The 22,008-nt window shown below is 37.1% G+C and overlaps 1 protein-coding gene across 1 annotated transcript; it reads right to left on the bottom strand.

Moving 5' to 3' along the window:
• Positions 1–9,411: 9,411 nt before the first annotated feature.
• Positions 9,412–21,055, bottom strand: CDCA2 (cell division cycle associated 2). Its single transcript, XM_009884125.1, has 14 exons — positions 20,524–21,055; positions 19,879–20,009; positions 19,110–19,263; positions 18,068–18,270; positions 16,989–17,067; positions 15,877–16,115; positions 15,427–15,511; positions 14,690–14,910; positions 14,151–14,229; positions 13,472–13,524; positions 12,289–12,429; positions 11,377–11,551; positions 10,645–10,859; positions 9,412–10,245 (listed from the first exon to the last, which is right to left on the bottom strand). The coding sequence occupies exons 1-14, from the start codon at positions 21,053–21,055 to the stop codon at positions 9,412–9,414; spliced, it is 3,141 nt and encodes a 1,046-aa protein (XP_009882427.1).
• Positions 21,056–22,008: the final 953 nt, after the last annotated feature.

Here is a 22,008-nt window from a genome sequence, read left to right as displayed (position 1 = left end):
AAAAAAACCCACCCTTCAGAAAGATGAGATATCAAATAGGAATAGAAAAAGCAGCTGTAGGGCTTGACCTTCTCTTCAGCCTCTTATGATTGTGTATAACACCCTTTGAGTGAGAAAAACAAATTTAATTAAGCTTTTGTTTGTTTTTGTTTTTCTATGGCACCAAACAAAAGATTTGGGATACAAAAATCCTCTCTTTGCCCATCAAACTAACATAGGGCAGTAGAAAATGGTTTGCCCAAAATACCGATGGGAACATGACCCAGAAGTATCACAGGAGGCTCCTTTCTAACTCAGCTCCACGGTCCAATTCAAGCCACTCATGAACCACTAAGTGTCCTGCCCTGGGACATGTTTGTCCAGGAAATTATTCTTCTAAGTTTTATTTACACTGGTGTGTATTTTCATTTTATATCCTGTAAGGCAATTGTGTGAACTAAAGATGAACAATTCAAAACTTTCCAAACCCAACTTGCACCTGGAATATGCTTTTAAGTCCTTAACTGTCTGCAAAACATAATGTGGACCTTCGTGAAATTGCAAGCTTATCAGCTTTCAAAGACTAATTCTACAGAGTAGAACTGCCATATTAAAAAAAAAAAATAAATCTGTTGATCTGCACTAGTAAATTTAAAGGAGTATATTTCTCCTTGTTCTCAGATTTTCATTTGATATAGGAAACCATATCAAGTGCCTCCATCTTTGATGGGGAACCAGTCTGTACACAAGAGGAAACGCAATACTGTTACAGCTCAGACACTGTTCATATGGCTGCTGTCCCATTAATCCACCCAAATCCCTCCATCCTCTGGACTTCTCAGAGGTTCCTCTCATTTTAATCCTCAAAAAACCTCTAAATTCAGACTTTCCAAGGAAGCTTTCCTAATTAAGATTTCATTAGCAGTTTGCATACAAAACAAATGCATCTTTGTGCAGCATTACTGTCAAAAAGGAGACGTTCCATTACCAGAGTTCAGTTCACAAGATACAGTAAGAGCAGGGAAAAATGTAATGACAAAAACAAAGAAGGTTCAAGTTTCCTTAAAAAAGTGTAACCACCCCCCCTTCCCTCTGTTCAGCTGCAGTAAGGTGAAAGGCTAAATGTGGACAGAATGGTAATATGTAAGCGGTTTCTAAGCTTTCTGGTGGGAATACTTAACAGCATAAGTATGTTTCCCCTGGAGACCTTCTCCACCATTTGGTCCAATTTCTTACTCCAAGAACTGAACCAATTCATGATGTAATGCTCCAGGGAAAACATTCCTCTCGAAAAAGAGTATCTTCCTAGGGAGAAGTTTGAAGAAAACATCTTAATATTGTTTAAACAGCTTTTGGCACGGTCATACTAGTTGTGCTGCATTCAATACTGAAAGCAGAAGAAAGGCAGGCTAAAAATATGGAAACGGAAAGTTTTAGGATTTAGTTTAAGACTTCTCCTCAACTACCACCCCGAGCCCCTAGCCCTTGCTGATCCTTAGTGGAATGAGGAAAGATATTTTCAGAAGCAGAGATTTTCTTTGCTAATAAAAGAGGAACAATTTAAGGCTTTGGCTATTCTGCGTGTCAGTATGAAACCACATATCTAATTCTGCCTATAACCTTATCATTCTCTTTAACTCTTATGCAAAGGTGCAATTCCACAGCACTTAACACCACAGATCTGGCTGTGACTAAGGCTTTTTGTGGCTCTGTTAGGAGGCGCTATGCCAAGCATTAGAAAAAGTTCCTGGCAGCAATGCCTTCATTTGCTTAACTTGCAATATCTTGTGTATGCATACATTCTCTGTGCTACCAATTGCTTAGCTTCCCTTTTAGGATCATCGCTCGGTGAACCAACTTGTCTTTTTTTTTGTGACTGGCAAGAGCCAGATGTCAGAGTATTCAGCAAGAGGAAGAAGAACTGGGAGGACAGAAGCAAGATAAGTGAGGCAGACCAGAAGGCAGCACGCTCCAAATCCAAGGCAGTGGAACACAGTGATGCTGGAAAACTCGGCGAGGTACAGCAGACCTCTATCTGTTGTGAGAAGCAAGCAGTGGGAGAGATGGAAAAGACAAATGTAAAGTGAACATTTGGGGCTGATATTCCATAGCTCATATTGTGTAATGCTTAGCATTAAGATAAGCTACATGCACATTACCCACTCCTTTATATAAACCTTACAAAGCTTTCCTTGCAAAACACACCATAGGTACTTGCGATTTTTTTCTTGAGATGTGAGTAAAATGACCTTTTTGTTCACCGTTATTTGTACCCACACAATTACTTTTTCCCCAATAGCACACACGAGGATGCTCAAAATATCTAAGTCCTAGTTCAAATATGAATTCTCTTACAACCTTAATAGATTTGCATTAGTGAATATTATTTACTACCAAAATTCAGCATTACTGACCTTCTAGCCATGGAACTAAGTGCATTTGTTTGTCCAAACGTTTGTATGATACAGGCAGGTTATTTATGACAGGGTGAAGCATGGCTTCAAAAGTGTCTTCAGTATAACTGAGTTGATTTAATGGATGGCGATATTAGATCCATATTTTTCACCCTGATGTTACAAGTGCTGGCAAATAAATGAAAGACAAAGAGCAAGGAAACTGAGTAACAACTTAATTCAAGAACAGGACAAACCCAAACCCAGACCACAGAGGGAACAAAAAGCCCAGTGTTCAAATTGTTAGCTTGTTTAGTTCACTACATCATTAGGGCTTTCGAGGAATGATCACTATTTGTTCTTGCAACTTCTCCTCAGACTTTGAGATACCTTGCCTGTAATCTTCAATGACTTAATCATAATAATTTAAAACTGAGGCTTGTTTATCTACTTAAAAACCTTAGGAGTTTTGCACATTATTTGTTCAAAGGAATTTTTGCTTGCAGGGTGAGATCGTGAGGAATAAAAGATTTGTTTGCAGGGTGGGGATTGTCCAGGCATGGTGTCTCTTTTGATAATTTAGGTTTAGTCCTTCATTTTTACAATAGTTGGAGGCCTCTGGGCATAAGTGACTAAATTAAGTTGTTATTATTATTAATAGTAAATATGGATGTTCAGACTATAAAACATGTTGCACAACATGAATTATCTTACGCGGTGCAAGGTCTTCACTGAACTGATTGGCAATGCTAAAAACCAGCAGTAAGCCTGCACCATAAAGAGGGTATTTAAACTAAATTTTAGTGGAGTTGGAAGCCAGTCCATAGCAGACTTCTGTCAAGAGGTTTTACTGCTAGTTTGCTGGGTCTTGTGTTTGTAGAATTTTCAGTTTCTTGGTAGACCCTAAACTTTTAAAGCCTTGAATCACAACTATTTATCACCCATCAGGGAGCTACATAAAATGTATTTTCCTTCAGAATGACTATTCTCATAAAAAAACCTAATTTTAAAAAAGACAATTAAGAATATTTTTTAAAAATCTACAATATAGCCCAACTAACAGGGATTCTTATAACTAAATACTACGAACCACAAAAATTAATGCCACCTGCAAGCTGTAAATATGTGTATTATTTAATTTTTTCCCCAAGTATTTTCTTTGGCTGTTACATTCAGCTGAACAAGGCCTAAAAATTGTCAAACTAAATTCTTGTTTAAGAGTAGAGCTCTAACTACTGCCAGTTTGAGTGAAACACACATCCAGGTTTAGGGAATATGTTTTGTTTATTTTGGCTGCAGCACAGGGTGGAACATTTTCCATCCCATCCGAATGCAGTCAAAAAGGTTTTGAAATATTGCACAATAAAAGCCATTCATTATATCTGTCTCCTCTCCCTTCCAAAAACAAAAATGGCTGACCAGTTCCAAATCTGTGCAGGGGGCAGGAAGATGGGAGTCAAGGGGTCACTGGAAATAACCCAAGACTAACACCAGGTTTTTCAGGTTTGAGTTAGAGAATATGTTCCATGCCCTCATTCCCAGTGCACACAGGTTTTTCTTCTTCCCCCTCCAAAGCCTGGTTAAAGTAGTTAATTGCTCTGTTATGCACAATTTACAGGACTTAATTACAAAACTAATACATTAGCCTTCTTGTCTATAAGTCACAGGCACAACTTCATCTTTTCCACTGGGACACAGTGAAATTAGACCTTACCTTATTTCAAATTAAAACATTTTGATTTCCACTGTTTACCTCCTAATTTTAAAAACATGCAATTTGAGGGAATGCCCAACTACTCTTTAAAGTTTGTTTTTAATTTCCATTGCTTCCCTACCTGTTAGCAACTTGAAAACAGAATTTCTTTCACTGCCCACTCCTGTTCCTGTGTGCTTAAGCTATACTTGGCATACATCAATGGATTATTTTTTTCTTCCTCTTTCTCCATTTCCTTGTACATAGATCTAACAATGCTTTTCTGTTTGCTTCCTTGTGCATAGATCAGTTCATCACTAAAGTCTTTCCAGGTCTAAGCGAACTATAAGAGTGCTAGAGGGTTCAGAGTGAGAAGGAAGAATAGAGCACAAACATTTTAGTGCGTTTCCAAACAGCAACTAGACTAGAGGAACCCACCATAGTGAAGTTTATATGCCACACTTAGGTGTTTCAGTATCCCCTTCTATTGCCCAGTTCCTTAGAAGGAAGTAGAGAAAAATAAGCTGAAGACTAGATGAAGCTTTATTTACAATTGATTATTTTGAAGTAAAAAAAAAAAAAAAAAGGCGCATATTATTCTTATTGTTTTCTTTCCCCTACTTACCATGAGTGTCAGGTTAAGAAAACTATTTTATGTCTGTTAACTCACATGTGAGGAAAGTTGGTCGTGTCATCTCCACTTTTGTAAATCATGTGCATCTTAATTATGGCAAAATAGTGGCATAAAATAATTCCCATAAAATACTCACATTTTCCCTTTATGACTTTCTGAAGAAGTCAAGTATAAGTAATATTGTTCTGTGTATCTTCAGCTCACTGACATTAAGCAAATTTAAGCGAAGACCATTCCAACTGTGAAATATTCTTTACTGCTAGTTGTCAGATATTCAGCTATCTGAAAACGTATCAAGACTTCACTTCATAGGATAGCGCAAGCAGAAGTGATGTGTAATTACTCTTGCTTATTAACGACATCATAATTACAGAGCGGCAAAATAATCAGTCTTTTGTAGGACCCACCACTTGTCCTCTATGTCAGTCAGAGCATGATAATTACATGCCAATCTGCTAAATGCAATTATGCAGCAACATACACTTAGTGCTAGCTATTACCCTACTTGAAGCCATTTAAAGGCTATACACCACAGCACTTACTGTTAGTGAAGTACTTTTAAACACAAAGTAATCTTTATAGCAAGAAAAAGCCTCCTTTTGGAAGAGCAGGGAGAATAAATGAGAGGTGAAAGAGACTGGCCAACGCTATAGATTTCTTTAGATGCCACTATAACACACAGACTGACATGGAGCTCAGTACTACACAAAAAGCCAAACAGTGAATTAAGGCGAAGGCTACAGAGGCCAGCCTTCACGCCGGGAGACTGCACCAGCCGACTCCCCAGTTTAACGTACTGCGTAGTGATGCTTCACCCATCAAACTAAAACACAACTCAGTTTTACACTGCTGACTTTGTGCATTCTTCTCTCCAATGACTCTGTTGCAAATAAAACTGCAGGTTGTATTAGAGTGACTAAGCTAACCTAATGTGACAGAACACCATTAAAATCTATTCCAGATATTGCTGCAATTAACAGCTAAAACCAAGAACATAGACTCAAAATACCTTGACTCTTGAGACCTGTCGTAACTCACACACAATATATCTTAATTTTAATTCCTACACCCTCACATGGCAATGAAGACAAGAGACCACTTCAGAAGGTTCTTCTGTTGATTGAATAGGGATAGTGAAGCTGCTGGTCATTCAGAGCTTGAGTTAACTCAATTTTAGAAAAGCAAATCTGAAAATGGAACAGCATTGTTCACTCTGCTGTTCACGCTTCCTGCATAACAGCACGGCCACCAAGTTGTAGGTTACACTATTTCAGGAGTCTATAGTGATACCCTTCTGAGGAAGAGCAGCGAGTCACATGAGATCTGAATGTTTAAAGTACTAAGACCATTTTGTTAGTCCTGCATGAAGAGCTCTCTCCCAAAGTCCCTAGTTCCTTCCCATGCTAAACAGCCCCCAGCGTTAGCAATTCTCCGGCTCCCTATTCCATGACAGATTCTATCTCAGGTCTTAACTATTAAGCAAGTCCCAAATCACCTCTTGCAACCCTAATCTCTAGCAATCAGAAAATACAGCCAGAAGAGACCTCAAGAGGCCATCCAGGCCCTATCCTTACCCCTAGGAAGGATCATATGTCATTCCTGACAGATATTTGTTTAATCTGTTCTTAAAAGCCTCCAGTGATGGAGATTCCACAACTTCCCGAGGCAATGTATTCCTGTGCTCAACTATCTCTGCTGCTGGAACTTTTTCTTGATGTTTAACAGAGACATTTTTCTCTAATTTAAACACATTATTTCTTGTCCAATTCAGTACAGATATGGAGAACATATTATCACACCCCCCTCCCTTACAACAACCTTGTGCATAATTGAAGACTTGCCTCCTCTCAAGTCCCCTCCAGATTAAGCCCCGTTAACTGCAACTTCTTTATTTCTCTGTAGGTCCCAAGCTCACCCTCATGTAAGCCAGGCAAAACTGCCATCAAGCACCTATGTACAATTCCTAAGAACCCTTTTCAACCAAGCTGTGCCAGGAGGAAAATCCAAGCTTTGTTTTCTTCTCCTTACCCTCGCTCTTCTATTTCTGACTTTACTTACACTTCACTTCACATCTAAAGTGCACTTAGCCTATCCACTCAAGAAACCTCGAGGGAGAATTTTCTTCTAGCACTGCTGTGACTGATGCATAGAACAGCAACATCACAAAAAGCACATTCTAGGCAGCATTTTAGATTAAGCTCTCCAGTATCATACATACTAGTTTATTGCCTCTTCCTCCAGGACAACTCTTCACTTGACCCAACTATTCAAGTCTGGTACTCAGTACCCGACACCCAGAGTCTCCAAAGGTTTCACTCACTGCTAGATTCGATATCTAAAACCTGTTGGGTAAACCCAAACATCTCAGCTGCAACTGTAGTGCTCTACTGTGCTTAAGAATGCAATGTCATTTCTATAGAGAGAGTCATACCTGAATACAGTGCATAAGTGTTTCACTTTTCCAGATTAATTTCAGTGCTGAGTTCAGTTGCTGGTTTGATTATTTTTGAATGTTAGAAGTAGCAGCTATTATTAGTTTTAATCTCAAGGAGCTTTAGATTTTCACCTTAGCTAGTATCTCTTCAAAGATTTTGTACATTACGGTATTATTTTCAAATTCAGTTACAACCATAAAACCTCATGTCAGACTGCCCTCTCCTGGTAAACCAAAATACTGCTATCACAAAAAGATTAAACCCAAGTAACTATTGCCATTCTGTTTCCAAATCTAAAATTTTCACCATGACACAAAAGCAAACCCCAAAATAAAACAAGGAAACTGTTTTGATAACTTCAGTAATTTTTCTAAAGCAGCATAAGATGAACAGCATTTAAGTAGTGAAGTTTCTTTCAAGTTGCCTTAGGAGTTCTTGTCTTGGGAAAAATTGATGACATCTGTAGAGAAAAGTAAAACATGCATAAAAATGAAACTGTTCTGTTTGCTTTTAAGCTTTATAAAAGCAGCCAAGGACGTAAAGTATTTTATTCCACATCAATAATGTTAAAAACAAGGTCACAGAAGAGATCATTTTCAACAGAAAGCTATTTCCTTCAAGCTGGCACAGGTATTTCATTGGGGCTGAAACAGAACAGTATGAAAAATGAAAGCAACAGCAAATGTTTAAGTAGACCACCTACAGTCATCACTTTTTATTACATTGTTCAAGCTAGAAAAATGAAAACAGTAAGATGACAGGTCAACTACTGAATAATATGCACTGTATTTAGTACACATACACTGAAGATTTGAAATGTCCAAAAATAAGTACAGCTTTATTGTATGATGAATGTTTCACCTTCCTTAGCCAATTTAATTTTTTAAAATTAATGTTATATACAATCAAGATTTAAAAGATTAGTTTTGTTTTTTTAAAAAATGACCAACCTTCACACCAGAGCAGAATTCATTAACTCTTTCTATGACAAAACTTAGTCTTACTTATAGAACTCTCCCCCTGCTCATGCCCAGAAGGTAAAACAAGGTCTTTCCAGAAGATAGTAACAGCTTCCCTGCCTTCTACTCCTCCCTTTCAAGCCAGAAGTGATTTCTTTCTTATTTGTAGAGACTCTCAAGGGGTTTTTTAGGATATATTTGAAATCTGGAAGAAAATTCATGCAGATTTCAAAAGCAATTTATAAGAAATGATCAAGCACATGGGAAACATCAACACTTCAAGCAATTCCAGCTGAAAGTGCATACTTTACAACATCACCGTTTAACTACTAAAGACAAATTCATGTTTCATCTACTTCAATTAAACTTCAAAAATATAACAAAATCTTAAGGTTGAATCCTGTTCTTTCAAAAAAAAAAGGAAAGAGCCCTATCAGCAAAATATGGATTGGTATCAACTCCCAATCGTCTAAAAAGTAACTTGTCACACAGACCATATTTTCAAACTGTCAAATTTGTTCCTCTTTACTTAAAACAGCCGAGAGTCACACTTTCGCTGCCATGTCCCATTCAGCAACTTTATGTACTGATTGTGCATTGGAGAGCAGAGCAAGTGTAGCAAGATGGTCTACAAAACACATCCAGTCTAACAATCATGACTAAGTTTCAAAGGCATAAATCCCACACTACTACGTAGCTACCACAACTGTAACCATTTATCAAAACACAGGAAAATCCCAGACTGTGATAAAATGCATACAAATGCACGCATAAACATTATTTAAATTTTATGTATTGTCTTACTGCTATATCTTGCAACAGAATTCACTAACCCCTAGGAGAAATCCTTTCAGCTGAGAAAAAAAGGTCTTTGTCTTCTTGAAATGACTGAACTTGGTGTTGCAGAGAAAGTCAGTCATTTATCAAGGTTTTTATAATATCAGCAGTATTTAATTGCTATTGCTTTACAGACATCACTAAAGCATGAAAACATGTGAGCAAGGATGTAGACTACAACAAAGAGGTGATGTCAAATTCAGTTCAAGGAAGAAAAATTTTTTATCCTCTTGATTACCTGCCATTACTGTCTACCAGACCAATGCTCTGAGCCAAGCTAGGTCTTCCATGCAGTTCTGATCTTGAAGCATTTTAGGCATCAAGGCAAGGAAAATCAGTTCTAAGTTATCCAGAAAATGAACAAGGAAATAGTAAGTAAGGAAACATAAGTAGGAGAGAGAAGAAAACAGCACTTAAGAAAGAGAGAACATAAGAATCTAATACTGACCTTCACTTTAGAAAAGAGGTAGCTGAAACCTTGCTAAATGTTAGAGTTATTTTCAAGAGGTATTTCTACTTCTTCATAGTGTTTTTGGTTACTTCTGATCTTCCTACATACAGAATTTGTTATGCTCCTTTTCCGAGTTTGAGACCAATTTCTTGTTTCTTGAGGTGTTAATACGCACCTCCTCCATGTTTCACAAGGATCATCAGCAAGATTAACAGAGTCATTGTTCTCCTTCCCTGGTGTTGAAAACTGGATGAAATTTTGTTCTCTATGGTGAATATTCTCAGATTCTGTAAGGATGGATGCGCTTATTCTTCTCCTGATTTTGCAAGCAGAAGCTAGAAGGGGAGGATTCTTTTGAGTCTCATTTGGTACCTGAATCCATGCAAGTCCTTCAATTTCTGCATCTTTACATAATCTCATGCTGCGCCTCACACTTTTTTTGCCACTGTTATCGCTCTGTCTTCTAAAAGGCTCTAATGAGTCATTTCTTAGTTGAGGAACAGATAAGACTTCTTCCACATTAAAATAAGGAACTGGAGGGCTGTTTCCAGTTATTTCCAATTTTTCAACAGGAGGAAAATAGATCGCACTACTTCTTCTTCTTCTTCGTGGACTACCTCTTATAGAATCTTTTTGTGGACACTGAGTTCTTTGGGCACCCTCACATACAATAGTGTCCTGTTGCTCCAGAAATTCTAGCCTGGTTAGCCGCTCTGCCTTATTTAGGAGATTTCCTTCTAATTTCTCATTTTCTATCAAGAAACCACTTTCTTTTGCCTCTTTTACACATTCAGTCTCTTTAGCTTGTTGGAAATAGTCAGATGTATCAAAACCACACTTTGCATCAGGCACAATGGTTGAAAACTGAAAAAAAAAAAATATTTTTTTTTATAATATAGGCAAGAGGTAATCGACAAAAAACTGGTTTCAAACAGCTGACAACTAAGGAACAGCTACTGTGTTCCTCACCAAGCCTAGTCATTCTCAAAAAACCCCAACCAACCAACACACAGAACCCCGTATGTTGCGATCTGCTCCAATGTGGGGCCAAGCTTATATTGCTTGAGGCCTTGCTCAGCTGAGTTCTGAATACCTTGTTCCAAGGATGGAGATTCCACAGCCTCCTCCAGGCAACCTGCTCCAGTGTTTAATCACTCTTAGAGTTAGGTTTTTTCTTCCCCCAAAACATTTCTTTTTTGATCCAACAACATCAAGCACAATTATGACTCATTTTCTAGCAGTATCCTTAAGCATTTCAGTTACCTTATGATCAACGCCAGAAACAGACATCAGATCACCATCTGACACCTGAAACACTGCATCATTGGAGCTGCTGGCTTCCACAGTGTCCAGGTCCTTCGAGCCTGAATACATATGAACTGCAGAGATGTCTTCCCCACTCATTCTTTCAACCACTGGCTTCCGGTGAACATCCTTGCGAGCATTCCTGAATTTGGTATTACCTAAAAATAGGTCCTCTGAATTAGAATAAACACATTGGTTACTTGACTCTACTTCTGAACATAGAAAAGCTTTTTTTAAATATCACAACAAAAGCTTTACAGTATTTTGCTTACATAAAAGTAACATTCTAAACAACCCTTGCAGATAACTAGTGTAAAAAACAAAACCAAAAAACACACTACAAACAGAAAGGTACTACACATCCCTTAATTATTCATGCTCAACTTACCAGTTTTAAATACTATGAAAATACCAGCATACAGTCAAGGTACAGAGAGGTGCTTTTTTTTGGTCAGCTTTACCACAGAGTCCAACAAGAGTTAAATTTATCCAGCTGGAGATTATGAATCTATTAGATCCTCTGGACTCTACTGTTTCGGACGCAATTAAAAGGAAAAAATGTATACTGGGCTCTTTACCTGTGCACAGAACTCAAGATAACTATCAACTTTTTTTTTTATTTAAGTGTTGAAATAAAAAATCGGAAGCAACAGAAAGAGCACAGCAAAATGAAACTAAAACCAACATTACCTGAAAAATACACATTTGCCTTTGATGAGTTTGGAGATGAGGCAGAAGAGAAAACCTCTGGAATTTCAGGGATAGGGCTGAGAAGAGGTTTCTTAGAAGCCATCTCTCTTTCGCCATATAAAGATTTTTTTACTTTTTTCTTTCTTCTTTTCCCATAGCTTGTGTGTTTTATTTTCTGAAAAGATTGAGAAGACTGAATAGAGCACAATGTGATTGTAATGATCCTGTACAGTATTTTCCAACAAATAAGTGACACCATTATTGTATTTTGATGGATAACAATTATTTCCCCTAAAATGAAAGTTCCACTCACTCTGCCATCTATCAATTAACTTAAAAACTCAAAGCAAAGGGGAGTTACTTCTCAAACATGAAGTCTGATTTTTGTTTCATTTAACCAAATCGAGAAGGCAAAGAAATTAGTCTTCCAGCTCAAAACTACACTTCATTCATTCATGCTTAGTTTGAAAAGGAGTATGTGCTTTCCAATCCAATACATGAAAGCAAAAATCTTTTAGACGTCTCACACCTTTACAATACTCAACTAGCACTTAACCGGGTAAGTTCAAAGAACTACTGGTGCATACACTTGGTAAGAGAACCATAAACTTTTTCTGTCCCTGAGGTCTGAAAAGTGACCTCCCCCTTCACCTCCATAAAGTATCCTTTTTGCCCTACAAGTATTTAAACCCTGCTTGTCAGCGCTGACAAGCAGTAAGAAAGAGGCGTGTGTCAGTAAGTGTAGGAAAACAAGATAGGCATGAAGAGAATACCGGCAGGCACAGGAGACATAACACCCTTTAGAAAATCTTTACCACAAAGATTAAAACAATCACATAAAACACACAAGAAGAGACACTTGGATAGAGAAATAAAGCCAGTGTTCACCAGTGGCACTGAGCTGTCACTTACTTGTGTCTTTTTGGCAGCAGATGTAGTCATATTCTTCTGTCTTTGAAACTTGTTCTTTCTTGGATTTTTAGCATCTTTACCATTCTTAGTATTTGTAGCTCTTGAGATGCTAAAATCAGTCCCCTCTGAAATTGTGCTACACTGTTGAGGAACATGAAGTTGTTGGAGTGCATGTGTATGTGCACATGCATACACTTACACTTGATTTTTTTAAAAATACACCACAGACCAATAGTCGTAAGAATCACATTGTAACTAGTCTCCGTTATTTCATATATGAGGTCATAGGAGATAGACACTCACAACTGGAACTTAAGATTCATACAGGTAGTCTCTTCATACAGTACAATATATTTGCACAGAACGGAGATTCCAATGAGAAAATAGTAAATTTTCATCTTCGGCTGCTTCTTTCAGAGAAGGTGGGTTACTTTTTTCATATTACTTTTTTTTTGCCTTCCCACTCCAATAAAGCACACTAGAACTGTATGATACTGAAGTCTGAAAGCACTTCTTACAGAAATTGTTGTACAATAAATTCTATGCACCTTAAATTCCAGCAACCAGAAGAGATACACGTATAATATTCTGCCTGCCTTATGGCTAGCAGACAAAAAAGTTCACAAAAAGGTTAACGGGACTGAAATCTTTAGCACTGGACTTGGGAACACAACATTTTCAGTGATACTGAAGTCATCACAGTTTGCAGAATAAACTTGACTTCATCACCCTATCTCATGTTCCCATGTCTCAGAGAAATGAAACCAAATAGAAAAATTAGACAGAAAACTTTGTTCCCATTCTCCTCAATTTTCTGTGATTATAAGTTTTTAGATTCCCATGAGTGAAGCCCCTGATCTTAGGAATGAAAGTCTATGAATAAATCTCTTCTATATTTTGTCAGACTGTTTGGGAAAGTTCCTGGAAAATTCAGTAGTAAGTTTAAGTATCAGCTATAACCAAAAATGCTTTTAATAACTGGAAAACCACTTTTACTCAAAAATGAGATTTCCTTCAGACAATTACCTGCGCTAACATGAGGTATTTCCATATACCTGGATACATACAATCCTCACATCTGAGGCTGTAAAACTCTTATAAGCATTAGAAGGTATAAAAGATAACTTCTTGGGGCAGAATTGTTAAAAAACCAAAAAAAAACATCATCACTAAAGAAATTTACCTTCCTTTTAGTAGAAGAACGAGTTGTTATCATATCAGATTTGTCCGTTTCTGCTATTACATATGAAGAAAAAAAGAACGTTGATTCAGTTTCAAAAAAAAGTTAATCACATTTTGAGGAAATTATCTACATGATTTCTAACATGCACAGGGTGTTCAGTCATCTTAGTCTTGAGTAACTAGTAACTTAGTCTTGAGGACTATCAAACATGGCAAGATTAAAAAAACATCTTGTTTTACAAAACGCAGGAAAACAAAACTTGTGCAGATTTGGTAACAAAATAATTGGCACTTACAGAGCTTTCATAGAGATACACACATACACATGCACAACCCCCTTTCAATTTTTTCTGGTGTTGTCTTGCTTGCTGTTTCAAAAGCATCAAAACTACAATATCAGAATCAAGATTATAAGCCCAACTGCTTAAAGCAGCAAATCTAATTAGATCAGCCACTTTGACAGAAAAATACCACGAGGTCAAATAACATCCAGTTAACCTAAACAACAGGTAAACACTACAGCTACTGCAAAGACCTTTAGAAGAAATTTCGTAAGAACATTTACATTTTAGTGCAATTGAAATCCCCTATATAAAAACAAACAACAAACCGTGTCATCTCTCAATTTTCAGATACAGAAAGATGCATTATCTAATGACAACAATACAAGTTGGGGGTACCTTCTTCATTTTCAACGGGTAAGAGGTCTTCTGCAGCAACAGGACCCTCCACTAACTCTTGAAGAGGCTCAACACATTCCTTTAAACAAAAGTAGTTAAATTTTTGGCAATATGCTATACCAGACATATACTGAAAAAAAACTGGTCCATTAGTGTTTGGAACAGTCAGGCAATATATTTTTTTTTTATTTTTAAAGAATACTCATTTGCTATATAAAGTAAAAAGAAATACAAAATCAAAAGTACATGAATAAGCCAAGGCAAAACCATTTCATGTGCTACCAGTACTCAATTTAGCTCTACAGGCCAAAATGCTATTTAGAATTCATAAAGCAAAAGAAAAATTTCCCAATGTCATTCTAAAGATTCAAGGAGACTGTATTTTAATATTTTAACAATTTCTTTTCAAAACCAAGCAGACTGGGGAGAAAATTAAACAAAAATTTAACATTCACAGAGACTAAGAGGTTGTTTTTATAGTAAAAAAACCTAACAACAAAACAACCAAAAAACCAAACCCACACCAACAAGAAACTTACATCATCGCAATCAAAGTTCAGCCGGGATAATGGCTCTTCCATGAGGCTTGCCCTTGCACAAGGGCTATTACTTTGTAACCCTGAATGACGGACAGGAGTTGCTCCTTTGCGCAATGGAGTATTTGCAGGCAAAGTTTCATCAAATATTTCTGGGCTTAGAGCTTCTCCAAAAGTAACTCTTTTCTTCTTTGGCTTTTCAGACCTATGTCCTTCAGTTTCCTCTAATTGTAATAAAATACATAGGCTTCTTAGTGAATTTAAAATGGAACCTCCATAGAGCAAAGACTTTTCAAAGTCTTTTTACAGTTCTTAATATGCTCCTAAAAATCACCCCACCACCACCCAAACAGCAAAATACCACCTTTACCTGTCCTGTGGATTCAACCACAATTTTCACCATAGCTTTATTACAGTATCAAGAATTAAAGAAGAAAGAAAATAGAAGACTAGAAATGACTAGTTCCTCCATAAGTTCCAGTTGACAAGTGTAAAATTTCTTGAAATACACGTGATCCTCTTCTGTTATTAGAGGCTTTCTGAAGTTTTGGGGTGGGATTTTTTTTTTTTTTTAATAGACATTATTTTACTTGGCAGCCTTATTTTCCACTTCACATATCTCATGCCACACATGAGATAGTTCAGTGGTGGTTAATGCATATTGTTCTTCAGATTTACCAATGAGGCAAAACCTTATGATCCCACATCTGCCTATTTAAAAAACAAAAGGAGAATCTGACCTGTTTGCAAGGCTTCAAAGATTTTTGCACAACTGGAGACTGCGAGAGATTCACCTCCTCTGTCAGCTGCATCGTTTGAGTATTCCTATCAAATTTCAGTGATTCAATACCATTTAATTAAAATATTGTCCTTGTTCAAATCAAAAGTGAAAATAAACTTTTTGGTAAGCATATAATAATCAGTCCCATTGCTTAAAAACCTACTTGTTTTCCAAATGAATGAAACTCAACAACACACATACGGATCTTCTCATAACATGAAAGCATCAAACAAAGCTTCCAAGATCGCCAAATGGCAAACAGATATCCATTGATAGCATTAAATTATTTCAGATGCATGTCAATTAGTCAAAAAGTATCTTTAACCGTGATTCAACTTCTGGTAGTTCAACAATGACTGCAGAAGTTCATCCTTAGTATTAGAACCTCTATATAAGTCAGTCAACTAACCTTCATGCTATCCATTAGTTGCTTCATGGGCGTTTTCTTCAACACAGATCGCAGATGGGAGCCACACTGTGTATGTTCATTTAATGAAATATTTCCCGTTGTTCGTAGTGGTGTGATAGGTGGCTTGCTTTCATCAAATAGTTCCAGGCTCAGTTCTTCCCCAAAACTAACTTTCTTTCTGCTTAGATCTGATACAATATTACTTCTAACATCTTTAGTGATGTGGTCAGAACTGAAATCTTTAGAGCAAATAGAAACATGTAACAATTAAAGACTGAAGTAAACTTGAGAAAATGTTACTATTAGCAAGATGAACTATAAACCTATGCATCTCCATAGATTCTCTGCATCAACATCCCAAAAAAATCCACTCATTTCTAAATTTCTGCTATTATTGTGACACATTTACATTTTGTATTTTGAGAAATTTACAAAACATACAAAAGTAAAAAGTGAGCATTGCATGAAGGAAAAGACATTCTGCATAAGGATTTCTCTCTTGTCTGTGTAAACTGGGAAAAAAATTGTATTCTGTAGTGTTCAGAGAGGGACTCTGTACATTAACATCCCTTCCTCCTTCACAGGCATGAAATACTCACCTATACTTTTCCCTAAAAATGGCCTGACTAGCAAAACTAAGGAAAACCCTAAACAATTACTCCCAGCCTGTGTCTCAGTTTGAGCTTGCTTTTTCTATCAGAATCAAACTGCTAATATACCACCCAAGAGGTCATACCCCACTTTCCAAATATTTCAGCTCTTCTTATAAAAGCTACTTCCTTCCTATGAATTGTCCTTAAGTAAAAACATGTTTATTGCTATGCTCTACTGAACAAGCTCTGAATTCAGTTTTTAAACTGGGCCTTGAGCCTCCTCTGCAATAGCACTTGGAGACATCGTTATTTGCAGTACTTTTTAGTACTTTTTTTTTCATTTGTTCCCTCATCAGCCTTTATGTCAAACTTGTATCAGGTTTCTACTGCATTATAAATTGTAGACAAGACGACAGACATAGGATGACTGCTTACGAAACATTTCCTTACAAATATTTAAGTATTCTTAGTTTCTAATGAGAATATAACAAAGATTATAATAGTCATGAATCCTCTTACCATGGCCTGTTTCCAAGATATCTCTAATTAGAACAGCCTCCAACGACTTAGTAGGATTATGTTGCTCATAAACCCATTCCTGGAGAAAACGTTAGAGGATTATATATATGTATATAGTATCTATTTATATATACACCCACACAACATGATAAAGGAATAAAAAACTACTTGCAAATGCTGCCTTTTAATATACCATGACCTACTGAGTTTTTTTAATCCCATAGACAAGGATTTCAGTTCTCAATCATCCACTAATGTAGTTGAATTTATTTTCCCAAAACACCAAGGCTAAATGCTTAAAAGGATTAGGCATCAGAAATTAAAAAGAGATGGAATGAAAAACACGTACATTTTAACCACTAATTTAGGAAGTTTCTTCCTAACCTCCCTACAGGTGTTACACTATCACAGCTGCTTTACAACTCAGAAGCTGCTAGGTCCAGCAGCATCAGAGGACACACCTAGCAAAATGGACCCCATCTTCGCTGTTTTTATATACAACACTAATAAAAAAGGATCACTAGAGATATTTATATAGAAGACAAATTAACCTCTCCATCTGTATACAAGTACATCCTTTTTTTTTTTTTGCATGGAATATCAAATCACTGCCAAACAGATATAAGAAAAAGATTAAAAATTGCATTCACAGTCATACCAGTGATCAATAAAGTTGCTTTTGACATCTGGAAAAAGCTGTATTTGCTAGATCTGTGAATTAGATATCTCACAGTTACAGCTGTGGATTCGAAAGCATTAAGACCTATTTAAACTTTATTAATAGAATAAAACAAGGTCCTCCATGGGATTATCAGAAAAGAATATAATCTTATTGACTAGAATAGCCTATAGCATCCACACTGGACTTTTGCACATAAAAGAAAACTGAGTGCAGCCTCAGAAGAACCAGCAGCAGGTATCTGAGGTTAGGCTGTATTCACTGTCAGTCCAAATGAATCAGTGCCCATGCCAGATTTTGCTTCCTTTGACCTGTCATAATCAGAAGTAAAATTCTTAGAAGTGAGATTTGCTGTGCTATTTGTTTTCTCCATGTTCTTTGCCCATAATTACAAAAATACCTTGGAAATAGCAGCAGCAGGTTCAACGACAGTCACATCTTGGCATGAAGACAAGATGGTGCAGATCTTGGTATCAGACTCACTGCTGTTGGTCAAATTTTGCCTTAAATTTTCTTTCAAATCAGCTCCACTGTTGTCTGACATAAACTTTTCACAGCACTGATGCGGGTTCTGCTCTTTTGTAGATGGTACTTTGTTCTGAGCTGCATCAATTAAAAACAAAACAAAATTCAAACAACAAATCACAAAGACAAACTTCAGATTTTTCAATGAATGCTATTTTTGTGTTTCTTCACCAAAAGGAGGGTGAGATTCAAAAAGCTAGGTAATTTTCTAGTCAGGGAAAAGAAAACACGTGCATTTTTTACCTCTACATTGCAAATATCATTACCAAATCTTCAAATCAAAGCAAGTTATTCTTTTCATATAAATGTTAAGACAACCACCAATACCAGAAAAGTAAAGCATTGTAGTTTGTTTTACACTATCATCTTCTCACAGTTATAACAGTACTGCCCTGACTTGGTTTTGCAATACTTTATTTTCATTAAGAAATAAGGATGTTAATGCCACAGTAATGTAATGTGATGTGATTTCTAAAATTACTGCACATAAAAGTTATTAAACAAAAGTCTGCACATCAGGATCAAGAGAGCTAACAGTTACAACAGCTAAAACCAGTTCTCACAGAAATTGTTCTCAGTTTCATGGAAAAAGTGTGAAAACACTAATGCTTAGTGAAAAGTAAATTGAAGGGTATAAATCTAGAAAGTGAAACTAAGAAAACAGTCACAAAAAGTACTAGTCTTCATTTTTCTTCAGAGGTTATTCTGAGAAAACCCTATTGAGGATGCACTAAGAAATAAGATACATTTAAACAAACAAAAAAACCTCAAACCAAACACAAAGAAAACCTGTGCCAATCCTTATAAAAGAAGATTTCTTTGTTTTATATTAAATGCTTGTAGTTTTATACTTTTTGGCCTAAAGGAAGACCTGATGTCTAAGATAAATTGTTGACCCAGAAATATAATCAACTTACAAGGGCCTGCTTCCTGGGAAGCATCATCCACTCGTGACAGTCCAGAGAAGCCAGTCTCCTCTTTAACTTCTTGTACTGATTTGAAAGATGTTTGAAAGGCATCTATCTTGTCCTTCAATGACCTGACATTTTCATGTTTAAAAGGACTAACCTGCTAAAACAAAAGTAACCTCATGAGACTTTTTTTCCCCAAGATGACATGGGCTTTATTACTTTGGATTTGCAGTTTGGCATAAAACAAACTCAGAGAAGCAGCAGATCCTGTATGTAATCTGGCTGCAATTTTAGTCGCATGGCAAGAATATGAAAGAAAAGAACTGTATCAAGAAATTTGTTAAGTTTTACTGCCTTTCGTAATCTGTCCCTCTAGACCATATCCAGAATTTGTTTTCTGACAGCCTATGCTAGCTTGAGTTAAGAACAAGTCTGATGAAAAAACAAGTCACTTCTAATATTTGCTTCATTTTGAAATACCAACACTTTAATTCACCAAAAGTCAAACACGGCAAATGCAGGAAAGTAAAGATTACAATAAACAAAAGTTAAAATACATAAGCAAGATAGACACGGAGAAAAGACTCCAGAGTCTACACAAACAAAACCTCCAACATCCCCTTATTCTAAAGCGTCCAAAGGGAGTAAACAAAATTTAGGCCATGTTTATTCCTTCTACTGGCTTCTTCCTGAGACTTGTCTTCTTTTTCTGCCAGCATACGTTCATTCCTGGGGGGAATTAAACAGACACATCAGATATTTGAGAGACTCTCACCTGTGTAAAAGCTTCTTTTTGCCTGTTGCTTCTTTGTTGGGCAAGGTATTGAATAAGGGTGTTATGTTCTGGTGAGCCTCGCACTCCAATTGCTGATCTTCGTCTAAGTTTTAATGAAGTCGGAGACTTCCCTGAAATGGGGACAGGAGAAGAAAAAGAGAAAAAAAGAGAAGAGAAATTTCTTTGTAAGAATATCTAAAGCTTAAAAAGGGTAATTTTATTTTTTAAGAGTGATTTATGTTATTTATCAAAACATTCAAAGTTAACTACTCAGCTCGAGAAACCTTCCTAAGCAAAAGCAAATTAACTTCCTAAAAGTAAGTTAAATATTAACTAAACTGTATACCAAGCGAGGAGCTGTCTTTCTTTTATTTTTTCAACTGCTAGTTAAGAAACTGTCTACCAATACTTGCAGAATTTGTCTTACTACTCACCTGTGAAACTCACTGACACCTAATCAACTGGGCAGAACAAAGTTAAATATGGAATTACAGCAACATCATACCGCAGTCCTATCCTTGGGCACATTCAAACTCTGCCAGACAACCTGAACCTGACCTAAATTGAAGCTTTTGATAAGAAGTTGGACTAGATTATCTCCAGATCTTCCTCTGAGACAACAGTCATTAGTCACTCCAGCCTTACCTACAGATCGTTTAGTAAAACTTTCTTGAGTAATTCCAAATTCAGCAATTGTTACAGTTGCAAAATCAGCAGGTTTTTTCCTCTGTTTCTCTGATATTCCACAATCAGGTTTTTCTTCTGCTTTGTGCCTATTAGGTATCAAGTAGCATTCATCCTCCAAAGAAACAGGTCTACTTCTTGAAAAATTCTCCTTACTGTTCAAAGGCAAGGTGTGTTCACCAACCATATCCCCTCTTAGCGTATCAGAAAAGCATTCAGTAAACTGACAGTTAACAACATCCTCCTTGTTGTGGTAAGATTCCTTTTCGAGGCCTTTGGTGTATCTCAGGGTGCATTTTTGCAACTGCGCCTGATTCCCATCACTTAAATTCTCCTTCTTGGATGCCTTTACGACTTTTGATTTAGTCACTTTGCAAAGCTTCTGGTCTTTTGAGAGATCAGGGACAGAGGCCTCTTCCTTCTCTTCCGTGTATCTACTCTCATTTTCTTTAACTTCCAGGGGAGCATTTATAGTCTTAGATTGTCTGTACATTATTACTGATTTACTTTACGAAACATTCAGTCAGCCTTTGCTCTCCTGCAATTGCAGACACAGACCAAAAAGAAAAGGAGATTTTAATGGGTATTTAGTAACAGCAAGAGTTTGCTACCATTCTCAAACTTCTACCAAACCTAGGTTTTTCCTGGAACAAGGTGTTTAACAGGGTGGTGAAAAGGGAAAGTCCTTTCTGTGTAGCTTTCTGGAGATAGGACACAAACGGCCAGAGCTATGAAGAAAAACGCACAGCAGTATAAATCTGCAACAGAAGTGTTTCACAAGTATGAAAATATATGGCTACGCTTTCACTCTTTATCAAACTTAAGCTTCACATTAGTATACAATATGCTAAGCACAACCACACTGTGATCATTTCGCTCTGTTGCAAGAAGCATTAGCAGTTTAATACTAATTGGAAAAATTAAGACGCTAACAATTTTTGCATTTAGTTTCTTGGCTATTAAGTTAAGCGTGTAGAATTCAAGAACGTCAGACTGAAACTTTGGTTCCACAAAAATATGCATTTTTTCTATATTTTGCGCAACATGAATTAAGCTGTTAAACACCACGTGCACGACTTCTTTGTGGTTTTTTTTTTCTTAAACCTTTTTTTGGTTTTGTTTAGGCCTACACCAAAAGTTGATCCCCACCTCTACCGCGTTATGGAACGGAGAGGCGATTGTGCGAGGGACTGGTGCCCAAACTCGGCCGCTCCCGGGACGCACTCCCGTACCCCCTTTCCCGCCCAACCCCTTCCCTCAGCACTCCCTCAACCCCGCCCGCGCCCCTCTTTACCCCCTCAGACACCCTTCCAGCGCTCCCCCTCCTTTATATCCCCTCACCAAGACACCCCACCGTCCCCCCTCACCCGCGCCCCCTCACCTCCGCCCTCACGCCCGCCCCAGCGCTCCCCCTCAGCCGCCAGAGCCGCTCCCGGCCCACCACTT

Source organism: Charadrius vociferus, unplaced genomic scaffold (assembly GCF_000708025.1).
Source record: "Charadrius vociferus isolate BGI_N301 unplaced genomic scaffold, ASM70802v2 scaffold384, whole genome shotgun sequence".
NCBI classification, from domain to species: domain Eukaryota; kingdom Metazoa; phylum Chordata; class Aves; order Charadriiformes; family Charadriidae; genus Charadrius; species Charadrius vociferus.
The sequence above is the reverse complement of the archived record's forward strand: the minus strand, read 5'-3'. Positions and strand labels throughout refer to the sequence as shown.